The following is a 12,826-nucleotide window of genomic DNA, read 5'->3' as shown; positions in this document are numbered from 1 at the left end:
CCGGACCGGCGGCGGCACTCTGATGTGACGAGTTAATGAAAAGGCCATCGCTCAGACGGCAGCGAGCACAACAGGGTGAAGGACTGAACAGAGTTTAACTGGGAAACAACAGCTGTGTTCACAGGAGGGCTCCCAAAATGGATCCACACAATTTATCTTCAAAAGCAACAACAACAAAAAACTGCCAAACTGCAAATGAATGAAACTAAAGAACTTAATGTGATTGGCTCCGGAGATAAACTGGACAGGAAACGACTGTGTGATGTTTATTATGGATACATACCAAACATATAGATTAAAAACTTTGTGATATGAATCTGCAGCATTGGTATCCATTTTTCTTTAAATTGTCCAAAAGCAGCAACTTAATGAAGCTGAATGCGTGTTAACATCAGCTAATTACCACCAAACACACACTCCTCAGGACTGATGACCTGGGAGTCCATCCTCAGGAGGACACACCCCCCGGGGACCAAGAACGGCGCCGTTTAAATTAATGTACCTCCAGTTTGTCTGCGTCGTCTCAGTGTAACCAGCTTTTCCTGCACTTTCTGGGATGACGGACACACAAACCGTAAATATTCGATCGTCACTGTTCAGAGCTTCTTTCTTCTCTTTTCCAGAGAGAATCCAAAATTACAACAATGTCCACAAACTACACACCGAAGCACAGATGAAAGACTCGCCCCTAATGACAAGGAGCCTCGTCCACTTAATACTTCAAAGATGGAGTTTAGGGAAGGGCGAGATACACAGCTCTGCCCCCCGACCCCCCCGAGACCTGCCCATCCCATTCCCACCACAATTAGCCAAAAACCCTGAACCACAGAACCAGGACCAGCCTGAATCCAGCCGACTCCTAAACAAACACACAACAACACAACACACCAATTTAAGGCTAATCAGACACACATGTCCCGTTGTGCGCACACACAAATAAGCAGAGTAGAAATGACAGGAAAATACTGCATTCACACATTACAGTTTTCACCAAACTGCTCCAGACTTCAGTCCAATTAGCAGCGCCATAAACACCGAGGTGGTTTCATTTATTGTGTTATTATTTCTCCTTCCATTGTTGTGTTAACACACTAAAGGCAAACACACAACGAAGAGACAACTTTACTTTACAGTCTCCAGCTGAATTCAATTACAGCTGGTGATTGTAGGAGACGTCGGGAAGCTGCTGGACCTTTGAAATAAGAAATAGTACATTAAATCTGACCCAATCAGAGTCTGACTCATATCTTTGATTTTTCTGTCGTTCAACATGAATATAAAAAATGTAATTAACTGTAACATGCTACTTTTCTTTGTGTCAGATATTCTGACCTAAATGTTTCCTAAATGTTGTGTCTCAAACCAGAAGAATGTACGACTCATGATGGCGTCACATCCTCCATCCCAGAAACTTCAAATCTGCTTTTATCAGTTCAGTTTTAAGCATTTTTATGAGTCGCAACTTACAAAATTTGAAAATCCACAAACAGTCTCAACTCCACTAAACTGCATAAATGAATCTGATTCTTAAAATTAAACTGCTCCAATTCAGCATTTGTCCCTTTTTTTTTTTATTACCTGCTCTATTTCTTATGCAGAGGTGATGAGCCGAATCGCTAAAGAAATGCAAACAGACCGGGACAACAACTCCCATGATCCTTTGCCATTTCACAACGTCATTGTTTACTACAGTTTTAACTGAGAGACCGACATCTGCGTTTCACCAACTTTTAATTCAACAACATCGTCCATCGTATTTTATCATTTAAACATTTCAGTGTATTTGAAGTGTACTTTTGCGTTTCTGTTGGTAAGTTTCTGAGGCAAAATGGCGGCACAGTGGTGTTACACAAACACACAGCCCACACACAGACACACAGCGTCCTGCTGAGACCAGCCTGCAGGCCCACTCACCAACAATCACACCCTTCAATCATTTTTTATTTTAATGCCGTTTAGTCAGGACGGCGACTCAAACTAACACTGTCACAAAAACGACATTTTTTAAAAATTAAAAAAAGAGCGCAGTGATTGAAGACCGCTCGGGTCAGCGAGGCCTTTTCTCACTCTGAGCCTCGTGATAGGATGACGTCAGCGGCGGGTTAATGGGCAGTTTGACCCGAGCTGAGGATGTTTTACAGAGATCTTGGTGTCGACCGGGAAAGTCTCACGTTCGTCTTCACTATTTAACTCGCTGCCCTTCTTCAGACGATGACGAAACGCTGAAATTTGGCTGCTGAGAACAAGAGAGGACGCTCGACGGGCATTTGTCAAATGGAAAAATCTAACTTTAGTGGATGTTTGCCAAAATCAGTCAAAGTAACTACTACACATTTACAGAATGTTTAAAGAAGCACATCATCCGCCAAAAGAACCCATAACTGACCAAAACTCGTTTAGGAACATCTGATGAAAAGTGACATTCTTCCACCTTTTGACCTCCCAGGTTTCCCATTTTAAGATTTTTATTTACTAGTTCACTTCTTTTTTTTGTCAATTTCATCTAGTAAAGGTCTAAATGATGTGAATTTTTTAAACTTGTAGTGAAAAGCCAATGCTTAAAGTACAACGAGTGACGTCGGCTAAATCTCTTTTTTTTTTTTTGAGATCTGTGTGTGGGGGGAAAAAAAAAAAAAAAAACAGTTGTCGACCTGCTTCCACGTTTTTCCAGATATTCACCATTTGGCTCCCATTTTGTCAAAACTGCTGATATTCGTGTCAAATGTCCATCCATCACCCCCAACCCCGCCCCCAATGACTCCTGTCTCCCACTCACAGCCATAAAAACAGGTTTCCTCATGAGGACAGATGTAGCTGCACGACACCATTACCTCACATCCATCAACGCCTCTGCAGGCCCAGATAATGGCTACACAGAACATCCCACTCATGTAATTAGATGATTATAGACGACGCATGACGCATCCGTGCAGTCGTTTATTTTATTTATTTTTTTTACCGTTAAGTCACGTTGACAGAAGGTCGGATCACTCCTCCAGTTTTTCTGCAGGAGGAAGATTTATTTAGGTTTTTACTGATGCGTGTTCCTTCGTCACCACAGACACACACAGTCCTGCTGCACCACAGTCTCCTTTTATGAGTATTGTGTTATTCTTGTATTTTGTTAGCGCCATCACTCGAGGCTAACATAAACAAAATGCCTCTGTGCCGTTTCTTCAGGTGATTTTTGTTCGTCGACGAAGCGCAACAAGCGATGACAGATTTCAGACGAAGCTCGAGAGAAAAAGCTAATTATGACCGTTAAACCTGGAGGAGCGAGGTACCACACACAGACACACACTCTCCCTGGATCACAGGCAGGAAGCGGCGAGCCTCTGACCCTTCATCATCATCATCATCAATAAACACCATTGACTTGTTGATTTGCGCTCACCGTTCTCCTTCTCGTCCCCGACACACTTGGTGATGGACTCAGGAAGGCCCAGAGTGGCCGCCGACGGCATCGTCCCCAGGATGTACGCCAACGATGGGCCCTTCCTCTTTGGGACGTCCCCATCCTCCTCCTCCTCCTCCTCCTCCTCTTCCTCCTCCACTGGACTCTTCTGCTCCAGCTTTATCAGAGCTTCCAGCGTCAGCTCCCCGAGATCTTTGCCGAAGTGCTTGGCCACGGCCCGGAGCTCGTCTTCCTCGTCCTGCTGCTCGCCATCAGCCACTTTAGACGATGTGGACATGGAGTCCTCTTCATCATTGAGAAACTCTGGGAGGTGAGAAGGAGGGGCAGGCAAATAATTACTACCAATATACAAGTGTGACTGTGAGATTGGTAAAGTCCATTAAAACTAAATTTTTTCCTAGTTAGTCTCCTTTTTGTTTACAAAATGTCTGAACCTTATTTTGAAAAATGTCTCAGCATAAATTACGAGTGGTTTCCTGTCCTGTGTATTAACAGGCTGCAGAGATTAAACTCTACTCAGCCGGTGCAGTTACTTCTGCATAATTGTACATCATACTGATGGCTTTCAAATTCAAATAATATAATTAAAGAAAGTTAAACACATCCCAGAAAAAAAAGAACACACTGCCGTTAAAAATAATTTCGTCAAAAGTGTAGTAAATAATATTTTGTTTCCAAAATCACTGAGAAGAAAAATGTAGGTATGTAATTACATCCAGACAAAATAATTGGGTTCATAATATTGGCCGTCCTTCTCACAGTCCTGGTAGATAATTAAAATGTGCCCTTTAATCGGCCGTAATTAAAACGTCCTCTCAGGTTTCAGCCCACAAGTCAGAAACAGAAACTCGGCTTTCAGTCTGAGAAGAAACGAAAGCGTATCTGAGAGCGTCACAGCAGCTGGAGGAGCAACACGCCTGAAATCAGTGACAGCCGTCGACAACCCCCCCACCGTGGAACAACAGGGGGGAGAGTGTGTGTGTGTGTGGGGGAGAGAGGCACACAAAGACAGACAGCCAGAGATAAGAAGCCCAAGGCTGATGTGTGTGTTATAATGGACAGCAGCTCGTCTGATCGACAGAAGGAAAAATGCTGTTCAGATCTCTGAAACATTCGAGGCGACAGCAACATGAACTTCATTCTCTGGACCAGAACCACCTGCTCACAGTCCAGACTGTTCTGATGAGCCGATCCCTGCTATTCTGATATAATGAAGCCTAAAAGAGTCTTAGAGATGAATAAATGAACGGCCTCCGTCTACGTTTGCATGTTGATAATTAGCCACAGGTTGAACCCCCCCTCTGGCTCCCAAACACTGCTGCCCGAGTCAGGGCTCCTTATCTGGGATGGGCGCTGAGAGGCTGGTGGCTCAGCAGCGGCGGCCTTATTAACCAAAATGCCGCTCCGCACGTCCAACACACAACCTGTTGCACACAGACGTCATCTTTTAGAACAAATTGCAGCTGTTCCATTTTTATTTTCAGCAAAAGTCTGAATCTTAATTCCTCTGGGGAATCTGAAGCTTTCTTTTTTTAATCTGCAGCTGTGGCGTTTGCTGGAGCTCACAAAAATCAGACGTAAATAAAAATGTAAGTATCTCTAACAATGAGTTTCTTCGTTGTCCTCAGCCTATAAGCTTCTGTAGACAGTGGAGCAGCCTCGGGGCAAACACTCTATTTTTACATACTGACAGAAATTTCAATGTTTCATGACCCATAAATTTGGGAAAGAACCGCAGGCAACGCATTTGTGTAGCGGCTTGTGCGTTTCAGTGTTGTATCATTGTGTGTTTGGACTTCAGAGGTGAACTTTATCCCTCAAATTAATTTAAAAGGTCACTTTAGACAAATTGCCAATAATCTCATTAATTTGCTGGCAGCTGATTTTCACAAACACATGGAGGTTAATGAAAACAACAATTAACCCAAAAAAACCCTCCAAAAATGTTTCTGTACATTGTCTGTGTGTGTGTGTGTGTGTGTGTGTGTGCGCGTGTGTCATTTTAATCCTGTTGTGCTTTTAGTCAGATGTGGTTCAGCACATTTTTGCATTTTATTTTATTGCATTATACTCATCAGTACATAGCCCCGTGTCGGGTTCCTAAAGCTTTTAAGACTCTTAACAAGGAAGGGTGACATTAAAACTAATTTGAAATGGTAAATGGATTCTTCTCGTCCTCTTTCCTAAAGCTGCTGTTTTTTTGAAACCAGAAGGAACCATATTTGGAGGAGAAGGTGAATCTGACCTGCTCACAGTAGCCCCGCCCCCTAACCCCTCCCCTTTCCCTCTAAATGTGGCATCATTTAAAAAAAATGACTGAGACCAGAAACTCATCAGGAAAACGTTCACTGAGGAGGAGGAGGGACATTTTCCCATAGACTTCAACACAGTCTGAGTTCTCTTTATAACCAGAGAAGTCACCCCATTGAGGAGATGGGGGTCAAACAACGACCCACTTTTCCTTCTGAGCCACAGCCAACCCAGTCCTGGTCCCGGTCCACCTTAACAGCCTCGTTTTATTTAAACTGTTCCTGCCGTTTCTCAGCTGTGATGTGGTGACCGAGGTGTCGTGAGTTTATAGCTTCACATTAGCTTTTTATTTCTGGAGAGCTTATTTCTTCTTCAAAAAATAAAAAAATAAAAAAAACAACAACTAAGCTGTTCAGGATCATAAACTTTGTTTTTCAGTCTCAGTTTTCTGCAGGGAAGTGAAAATAACTGGAGGTCAACCGCAGTGACGACATCATCTGGATTAACCTACAAAGACACAAACCTTCTTTAGTGTAGGCTGCGTAGATGCCTCTCAGTTTGGGTCTGCTGTTCAGGAGCTCTGCATCGATCTCGTCCTGGTACACATGAATCTCATCTGTCGGAGATAAAAACAAAGCAGCATTTAAAATGATGGATGTGTGTGACAAACGGGGAAAAAGAAATTACCCTCCAGCTTTTTTTTTTTTTTTTTTGAAGTTCTCCGTTCTTCTGAAACTTTGCAAACCCTTTAAATTAACTTTTCCTTACTTCCATAATTACAATATGTTAATATAGCAACATAACGTGTTGCTAAGTACATGTTGCACAAACGAAATAGTTTTAAAAGTACAGGGAGTCGTTTTCATCGCAGTTTTTCATTTCCAACACCGATCTGCAATTAGTCAGCGTCGGCCAACCAAAGTCTACTGTTTCTGTATGAACCTGAGTGTTGGGAAACACTCAAGATGTGATGGCTCGCATTCATACCTTCGACGTCATCCATCTTTTTCTTCAGCTCGATCTCCAGCTGGATGAAGGAGACAAAAGGAGAGAGGTGAAAGAACATCCTGACACGACAATCGTGGGCGGCTGACGGCGGCTGCTTTTGCTTTTCTCTTCCTTCTGACGGCCACAAAGCACAAGTACGGAAGCCGGATTTGATGGTTGCGGCGACGTTCAGATCTCGCCGCCTGACAAGATACCGAGCTCCCATCTTTTTATTTTTCCCGTCACTGTTTATTCTTTGGCCTCTGCATTTTGCAGAAACCGTCGTCTTTTTTGCAGATTACGGAGCGGAGCAACGTCTGAAAAAAACTTCATCAGATTCAACCTGTGTCCAAAGTTTTCAGCCTTCTCATAACTAAAACGTCACTCTTAAAATGTATAAACTCAAACAAGAGCTCTTTTCCCTCTTTGTGTTTGTCCTGTTAAAGTTTTCGTCATTTTTAAAAAACAGAATCATCAAACCTCAGCTTTTTATGCACGTCACTCAAAGACTCATCGGAATGATTTACAGGTTTTCAAATCATCCTCTGCTGCTTAAAAACATCATAAAAGAGGCTCCAGTCATAAATAGACAATTTTTTATGAAAACCCCAAAAATACCAAACTGCTGAGTCGATCAGCAGCTGTCTTAGTTTGAGCTGCCTGTTCTTTATAGGAAGTAAAGCCCAGCTGACTGTGACGGCTTTAATTTGAAGGTTAATATCCCGCCTGAGAAAATGTGAGAAAATGTGAGGAAAATACCAAGGAGGAGGTATTACTGTCGCTTCTTTTGAACATAATGTCACATGTTTGTTGGCGACAGCAACACGTGTTCACACCTGCTGAGACTTCTTCTTCTGCAGTCCAGCTGTGTAGCACGGCGGGTCGCACTCCTGGTCCAGGTCGATCTTCATGAACTCCTCGATGGTCAGCTGACTGGTGGGCGTGTCCTCGAACTCCGAGAGTCTGACGCAGGTGAAGAAAAAGGAAAGATAATGACGTAAAACACACATTTATTAGAATGAAGACTCCATAACACAAGATGTGTGGATTTGAATGATTTGAAGTTATTCTACGGATTTATAAATGCTTATATTTGCAGATACAAACAGAGGCAATTCTCCTCAGTCCATATCTGTGTACACAGCATGATATTTGTTTGTGCAGCTAGACAGACTCACCTTTTTCTGAGTGTGGTCTCACACACTTTGACCACGCTGACGATTTCTTTGACGGTGCGGCGAAACTCGTACATCCGGGCGGCGACAAGAAGAGCTGGAAAAAGAAAAATAAAATAAATATAAAATATAAAATACAAAATAAAATAAAGGCATCTGCACAGCAGGTAAAGCTATTTATCGTCCCCAAACAGAATATATGACATAATGCTGCTAAAACCAAAATGAATCTGCACCATTGTGTCTATTGTTAGTGTACATCTGCATATTTTTAGCTAATTGAATGATATTATGAATTGTGTTGTCTGCTTTGCTTTGTGTTATTTTTAGTGCTGCTCTTATCCGACTTCATCATAATCGATGTATTTCAGTATTTAACTTTATTTTCAAGCTGAACTGGAGATGTGCTGAAATCAGCTGCAGCTATGAGCAGTTTCAAACACATTATGTTAAAGTGAGTTTCTCCCTGACAAATAAACACACAGAAGAGTTTTGTGAGGATGTCGCGGTAAAAATTCAGCTGTCAGACAAACAGATTCATGAGTCATCCTGTCGGGAAGCAAAGGCAGCCACCGAGGAGGTATAGTTATATTTTAGAGACACGTGCATCTCAGTTTTTGATATTTAATTTTTCCGTTGCACGTCAGAAGCAGCTCTACTTCACGTTTCACTGAGTGTGTGTTCACATGTGATGTGTGTTGAGGCAGGAACTCTGCAGACCTCTGCTGTGGAGTTTATGGAGAAGATTTGGATTATTTTATTTAGAAGTACAGTAAAGTTAGCCTTAATTACACACACACAGACACACACAGACACACACACACACACTCTCTCTCTGATTTAACATGAACATGAACACGCTCCAGACTTAAATGTCGGGCATTTCTCTGTCTGAACACCTCGGAGCCACCAGGACAGAGACCACCTCAGCCCACCCCCGCACCAAAACTGTTTTAAAGAGGAGTAACGACAACACTAAATATTATGCAATGAATTGCAGTGCAGGCCTTGAAGGGGAACAGTTATATAACCGTCATTAGAGTTGCCTCCCTCACTCAAGAGCCTGTTAAAAGATAGATGCAGGCTTCTAGTTCTACAAGCACACTTCGAACAGCCGTTAGGACTGAAGTGGTCGCTTTTAGCTCCGCTCAGGACTTTCTCAAACATTTCAGCACCATTACCTTGAAGTCCTGTGATTGCAAAGTTGTCGGTTTTCCATCTTAATGCAGAGTTACTTTGTTTGTTTGTTATGAACTCTTTTGTGTCGACTGTAATCCATGATGTCATTGTCTTTGTCTGCCCTGAAGAGCTTTTTGCAGATACACGTTTCTGCTTCATCAGCTGTGATATTTTTTTGGAAACAAACTTTTCCTTCTTCTGTCAGTCTGAGTGTATCCTTCTTAATGATTTATGATCAGCAATTCATTATTCAGGCAATGCAGCAGAGGAACAGAAAAGCAGAAAATTGAAACTATGAGTGTAAACACGGAAGCTGGTGATTAAATTTCAGGACGTTTTAGCTGGTAATGCGTCGAAGCTGAGTGGATTCAGAATGACGCTGGCAGAGTGGAGCTCCCAGCTCAGCTGGTTCTCATAAACTGAACCACAACATGCAGCTGAGAAGATGACGGGGCAGGGAAGAAAACCAATGCCAGACAAACGGTGGTAGGTTTAGGCAGGTGTCGGCAGGCTGGCCCAATGCAGCAGATTAGACGAACGAAAGCTCAAATATCATCAGATGAGAGAAACCGTTTCTACATCTAAATATTAACTTTGCCCAACATTGGAAACTGGAACTGTGCTACGCTTCCGTTTCCTGATTTTCTTGGACAAACGTTTTGGTGCTATTTGTTTCAGACATTGAAGAAAATGGACCAAGTACTGAATAATCCACTTCTTCGTCCTAGCTCCTGTCGACGGCCGATCAAGGCAGGGGACGTGCCACAAAACATTTTCAGCTGTAAAAACAAACTAGTTCAAATATAGCCTGTTTTTCTAGGGAATATTTGATGTCGTGCTGCTCTAGTTTCCGCCTGAATAACAAAACAATGTAATGTAATGTTTGTTTAGTATATTATTTGGGCTCTGATAGAGTCAGAACCTCTGAGGTCACCAACAGAGCAGAAAACATTTACTCTCCTTCCTCAGATTTTTCTCACTGAACCAGAAACAAAAATCCTCCGATGACTGAGCTGCCGTCCAGCAGAATGCAAAACAGTTACCTGCTCCACAGAGTCCCGACGGCCTTCGTCCCGTGTGCATCCAGTCCCTCTTCATCCTCTGCACCAGCCGCAACGCCGTCATGGAGACGTCATGGTTCTTTTCACCAAACTCCAGCAGCTGAGCGAATCGGGGAATATACAGGCAGGGGTCTGACCGGGGAGAGGGAAGGAGGATTTACTGTGCTATTGCATGTTCATAATATCACATAAGGTCGCCGAGTCGGCAGGATATTAGAAACTAAATTATATGCTGGAATTTTGTAGCGAACCTGCATGAGTCCAGATGCAGAGCCGATAAAAGAGAATTTAAATGCTTTTTATTTTTAGCTCATTAGTAACTTTATTGTCCATTGTTCCAGAGAGTAGCTGCCAAACCCAAACCACAAGTTCACCTTTTTCTCATCCTGAGACCTTTAAAAAACAGTTGGACAATAAAAAAAACAAACGGTGCATCATCACCACTGCCATTGTTTGAGTGAGTCGACCTTTTTTCAGGATACGAAGCAACAGCACAAAATAGATGAGAACTTTAAAAATCAGTCCACCGACTCAGCTTTTGTTCCACATTTAATTTCATCCAGTCTTTGATTTTGAAGTGTCGATATCCATAAGAGGAAATATTTGTGCTTTTAATGAGCCAAAAACCATCTCACCATGCTACGTTGTGACATCACAAAGTTACAGAAGTCCTGGCAGCTTCTGAATCCAGGTTCTGTGGACTAGATTCTATAAGACTACAGTGAAAGAGCACATGGAGGTCGACCTTTAACATCTGACCTCAGACTGTGAGACCCACTAAAAACCCGCCTGCTGAGGTAGACGTGATCAGGTGAGATGATCAAATGATCTACATCCAGCTCTGATGGAGCTGCTGACTGCTGAAGGCAAAGAGCAGACGAGTCCAGATCTGTTTGGCTCTGCTGGGAGGAGACAACACGTGACTTGTGTTTACAATCCCAAACCAAACGAACCAAAAAAAAAAAAGCCAAGCACGTCACCATCCATCCCCCACTTTGCCTTTCAGATCAAATAAAATGTTGTTTTTTTTTCCCCCTCTGGACCAAAAATCCTGCCACAAATAAAAACAGACTGAACTTTACCAGCACCTGCGAGCTCCCCAGTAAAACCAGTTCCAACTGCTGGCTGCTAATTAGCTGCACCAGAGAAGCAGAGGATTAACATTTTAGCTCAAGTGCACCTCAAAGCAGCCTGTTTCTCATTCAGCGTCTCAGTCCAGATTTTCTCAGCTGGTGAAAGGATTTAAACGGGCAGCCGTCCAATCACAAGCTCCAGCCTCCAACTTTTCTGCTGCTCCAATGTTTCTGAGGCTCGAGGAGTAGGATGTGGAGTATCGGAAACGTTATGAAAACTTAAGAAGCAGAAGGAACTACACCTGCTTTCTGCTTTTGTCAGTTCAGCTTTAGTCTGTTTATATTTCATGAATTATATGACCGCCTCGAGAAATCTAAGGTAAAGCTCAAACTACATTTAAACAGAAGGAGACAAAAGGTGGGAGTTTTTGTGCCACCGGAGAATCTTTAAAGTTAGTGGCTGTGTTTAAAGAGCAGTCCTGTGGAAAGCTGGTAGAGCCAGTTGGTAATAAGATCCAGGCTGCTGCCCCCCCCCACCGCACCATGTAATGATACGTCTGCAGAGCCGGCCATCGCTGCTCCAAGTTTTACTGGAGCGCCTGAGCCAGGAAAAGATCTCTGCAGAGAAGAAGAGGGTGTTTAATTTAAAAAAAAAAAAAAAAAAATCCACCTTAAATCCTCCTTCAGCTGAATATAATCAATCTGTGACGGTCAAACAGTTTACCTTTTCTGGACCCACCTGCCTCGCCTACTTTCTACCTTCCCTGTCCTACGTTTCCCAAAAATCACTCCAACCCCCCCGCCGCCACCTCGCCCCTTTCAATCAAACGTGAGAGCAACATATGCATGAAGAGCATTAAAGTTATGAAGCGACATCCATTTCCCTTCAAACCACCCAAGAAAGAAAAAAATTCTTCTCTGTTCTCCAGAGTTGATCTGAGGTTGGTGGTAGTTTTAAAAAGAAACCTCGATTCATTAAAACCCGACTGAAAGTCAACAATCTGAAACATTCCTGACATCAAACTGAACCAAATCAGTTTGACATTTTCTGCACTGACGAATGAATTAACCCGTTTTAGAGCGATTAAAGCTTCTCTGCTGTCACTTCATAAAATCTGCTGCTCTCTGTAGCTCAGAAAACAAACTAAATAAAAAACATACATTGAATGATTCCTTCTTTTCCCGATAAAAACTGTGTGAAGCAGAATAACCAAAGAAAAGTTCCTCTCGTGTTTGAGTCGTTTCTATCGTTATCTGATCAGGAGTTCTGATCAGTAATGACGAAAAATCAGCTCCAAATATCTGACTGTCTTTATCCGGGAGAAAAAAAAAACTATTTCTTCATTTTCTTGTTTTCTTACATGCTTCGTAACAAAAAAATAAATAAATAAATCAAGTAGTCTCCTACAAGCCCATTTGTGGGTATATTTATTCCTACAAAAAAAGGTTGCTCTTTATAAGAGGGTCACACTGTCACAGTGTCGAACTTCACAGAACAGGCAGATTTATCTGCACCCATCAGCGCACATGGCTGCAGTCTCTTTTACTGTGTGCAGACTTTAGTCGGCCTCACAGTCGATAAACAAACGTTGATAAGGGCTGAATAAACGTTCGGACTCAGGAGTGGTACTCCATTACCGAGTGAAAGCCGTGCACTAGACTTAATTAAAGGTCATGACTGATGCT

The 12,826-nt window shown here is 42.6% G+C and overlaps 1 protein-coding gene across 1 annotated transcript in view; it reads right to left on the bottom strand.

Annotated features, from left to right (window-relative positions):
• brf1a (BRF1 general transcription factor IIIB subunit a) overlaps positions 1–12,826 on the bottom strand; it is a 64,529-nt gene that overhangs the window by 32,484 nt on the left and 19,219 nt on the right. Inside the window, exons 7-12 of the mRNA XM_029493549.1 lie at positions 10,050–10,199; positions 7,831–7,924; positions 7,489–7,615; positions 6,653–6,692; positions 6,189–6,281; positions 3,389–3,700 (exon numbers count right to left, since the gene is read on the bottom strand). Of these exons, the coding sequence (XP_029349409.1) occupies positions 3,389–3,700; positions 6,189–6,281; positions 6,653–6,692; positions 7,489–7,615; positions 7,831–7,924; positions 10,050–10,199 (816 nt within the window). The remainder of the gene's footprint in view (positions 1–3,388; positions 3,701–6,188; positions 6,282–6,652; positions 6,693–7,488; positions 7,616–7,830; positions 7,925–10,049; positions 10,200–12,826) is intronic.

This window comes from Echeneis naucrates, chromosome 22 (assembly GCF_900963305.1).
Source record: "Echeneis naucrates chromosome 22, fEcheNa1.1, whole genome shotgun sequence".
NCBI classification, from domain to species: domain Eukaryota; kingdom Metazoa; phylum Chordata; class Actinopteri; order Carangiformes; family Echeneidae; genus Echeneis; species Echeneis naucrates.
Note: the sequence above shows the minus strand (reverse complement) of the source record. Positions and strands in the feature narration are given on the sequence as shown.